Here is a 2,596-nt window from a genome sequence, read left to right as displayed (position 1 = left end):
GAAAATGTAAAATTAAGTGAAAATATTGAAATATGTAAAATATATAAAACTTTTAGTGAAATATGTGCTATATTATATTATAGTTTAAAAATGGTATGGCTGTACGCCAAGACAATTAAATTCTATTCGGAATTTGCTGTTTTCTTAATTTTGCAGATAATAAGAATAATAATAATAATAAAGACTAATTGTTTTAGAAAAACAGAGGCATTTTTACTTATGGCAAGGTTGCAATGTGAGGAAACGAGTGAGTGGTGCCATTAATGAGTGGAAAAGAAGAAAGGAGCGAACAAGAATATTATTACAAAAGAGGGTGCAAAGAGGTTCACAGATTATACGCAATGCTAACCGCGTAAATTTACAACGGCCATAATAAAACGCAGTATGCAGTATGCTATAATAAAGACGATCAAATTAAAAGCTGGAACAGGTGTAAATAAACGCTGGTCGCGGTGATAGCAGAGAAAGATGTGGCTGAGTAAAGAAAAAGAGAAAGCCACTGTGAACTGAATGAGAAACCGCGCATATGAACCAATGGAGGATCTCTACGGAGTAAAATGAATCAGTGGTTATAATACATCTTTTCCCTATTTATAAATAGGATAACTTCTAGTACCATTTTAATATTATCGGTAAAAACCATAAATCTGCGCGTATTAGCAGATTAAAGCGACAATGAAACTACGTTCGGGCCCAAAATTAAAGGTATTAAACGCAATTGATCTGGAAAGACAGTAAATGACTGAAATAAAAAGCGAAAGCTCAATCTTGCCTCTGGTAACCTGCAACGTTTTCTTGTTATTACAACACCGTGCGATACAGAATCTCCACAAAATAAATGTAATATCAACACATAAGATTTGAATTTTTAAGTGTAGAAATCTGTGTGGCTTTTGTGCATTAGGAGAGAAATGGCCTTGCTAAGAACAAAGTAAACGCTTTAAATATAGCTATTGAAGAAACTAACTTGAAGTTATAAGAAGAAATTCTTGGAATTGACTGAGTGCTTTTATGTGTAAGCCATAATTAATGCCCGAAAAGCACCTTTTCCTTTTGTTTTCAACAATTTCATTCCACAACCAGAGAAACGATTCGCTGTCAATTTTTTTAATAAAGGAGTTTGCCTTTGGTACAGTCGTCAATGCCACGAAAGAAGCGACTAAACAGCGAATTATGGCCCTTGATTACAACAGCAACCCGTAAGGAAGTGTCGCCAAGGAGATCAAGGTGTGCGCAACCGTACCTGGGCCACAATCCAGTGACAACAATCCTTCACCAACGCAACAACCCACTGAACCAACAAGGCTAACAAACTTAACACTTTTCAGCCACTACAAAGCAGTTCTAAAGTAATACAGCTATGGACAAATGCATAACCAAAACGACTCGCAACAAAGCACTGAACCTAGCGAAACAGCTTGCGGCAATGTGGCTATTAACGACGGTGGCACAAGGAGCGCAGCATGCCTCGTTAAGCTGGAATGAACTTCAGCCGGTATGCAAACTGGGTGCTTTTCTAACTAAAGTGCCAGCAGAGGCAAAAAGACAGACTGCGGCGGCGCTGGAACAACTAAAAGCAGCTGGTGAAGCAGAAAACCATGCCAGACTAGCGGCACTGGCAAGGAGCGATTTGAACGCATTTATAGTCTATGCGGCAACAGCAGCCGCCGCAGACGAATGCACAGAGATCACACGGAAAAAGCTGGCAACGATCACAGCAGACGCAACCGATGCTATAGCAACATCAACAAAGATGACTGGCCACATAGCTGAGATGGTGACATTCTTAAAAGCGGCCTCAAAATGCGGGAGCACGACCGGCTACTGCTTCAGCACTGGTAGCCATGACAGTCCAACAGAAGACACAAGAATAGAGGGTATCGACTGCGAAAAAGTCGACCACGAATAAAGGCAAAACAGGCTAGAATTCGGCAGCGACGTCATAAAGTCAGCAGGTTTCGAAGGGCTGAACGTAGCAAGTTTGTTGTAAAGCTAAAACAGCAAATGCACTTTGCTAGAAAAATGGAACTCAGACACCGCTGCGGCAGCCGACGTCTTCCAAACGAACGGCCCACACACGTTATTGAATGGCATCCTAGATCTGACGGCTTCAGCACCAGCAGCCAAGATACAGGACAAGACAAAGATCGCGGCGAACTGGCATGTCTCTAGCGCAAGGACAGCAGCAGAAAAACTCTATAACGCACTGTGAAAACTAAAAAAAAACGCTGCAAATACAGATAGCTGCAGCGACAACGCTGCAGACACACTCAAACACATAATTAACGCCGGAAAATGTCAAGACGATTATAGCCAAGTATCTGGAAGCAGTCTACGGAAAAGCAACAATTCACAATCCAAACAGTTACGCTGAATAAATGATAAACAAGCTCGCCGAGTGGGAAGCGATAAAGGGAAAACATTTCAAGAAAAAATAGCTAGTACTGCCGCAAAGAAGGTAGTGGGTACGACAATAGGAGGCGTTCGAGTGAAAAACCTGAACACACCGCAGTTTCTAAGAGCAGCTTTACTTTCTCAAATAGCAGCTCAAAAAGCAGCGATGACGCACACACAACAAGCATGACAAGTGACTGGT

General features: G+C 41.3%; 1 protein-coding gene across 1 annotated transcript; it reads left to right on the top strand.

The window, feature by feature from the left end:
• Positions 1-1,360: 1,360 nt before the first annotated feature.
• TEOVI_000283800 (Trypanosome variant surface glycoprotein (A-type), putative) lies at positions 1,361-1,909 on the top strand (the record flags this gene model as incomplete). Its single annotated transcript, XM_067225845.1, has 1 exon — positions 1,361-1,909. One exon carries the CDS (start codon positions 1,361-1,363, stop codon positions 1,907-1,909), a length of 549 nt encoding a protein of 182 aa, XP_067081946.1.
• Between the last annotated feature and the right edge of the window lie 687 nt (positions 1,910-2,596).

Source organism: Trypanosoma equiperdum (assembly GCF_001457755.1).
Source record: "Trypanosoma equiperdum strain OVI genome assembly, contig: ctg_623, whole genome shotgun sequence".
In the NCBI taxonomy this organism is placed as follows: Eukaryota; Euglenozoa; class Kinetoplastea; order Trypanosomatida; family Trypanosomatidae; genus Trypanosoma; species Trypanosoma equiperdum.
Note: the sequence above shows the minus strand (reverse complement) of the source record. Positions and strands in the feature narration are given on the sequence as shown.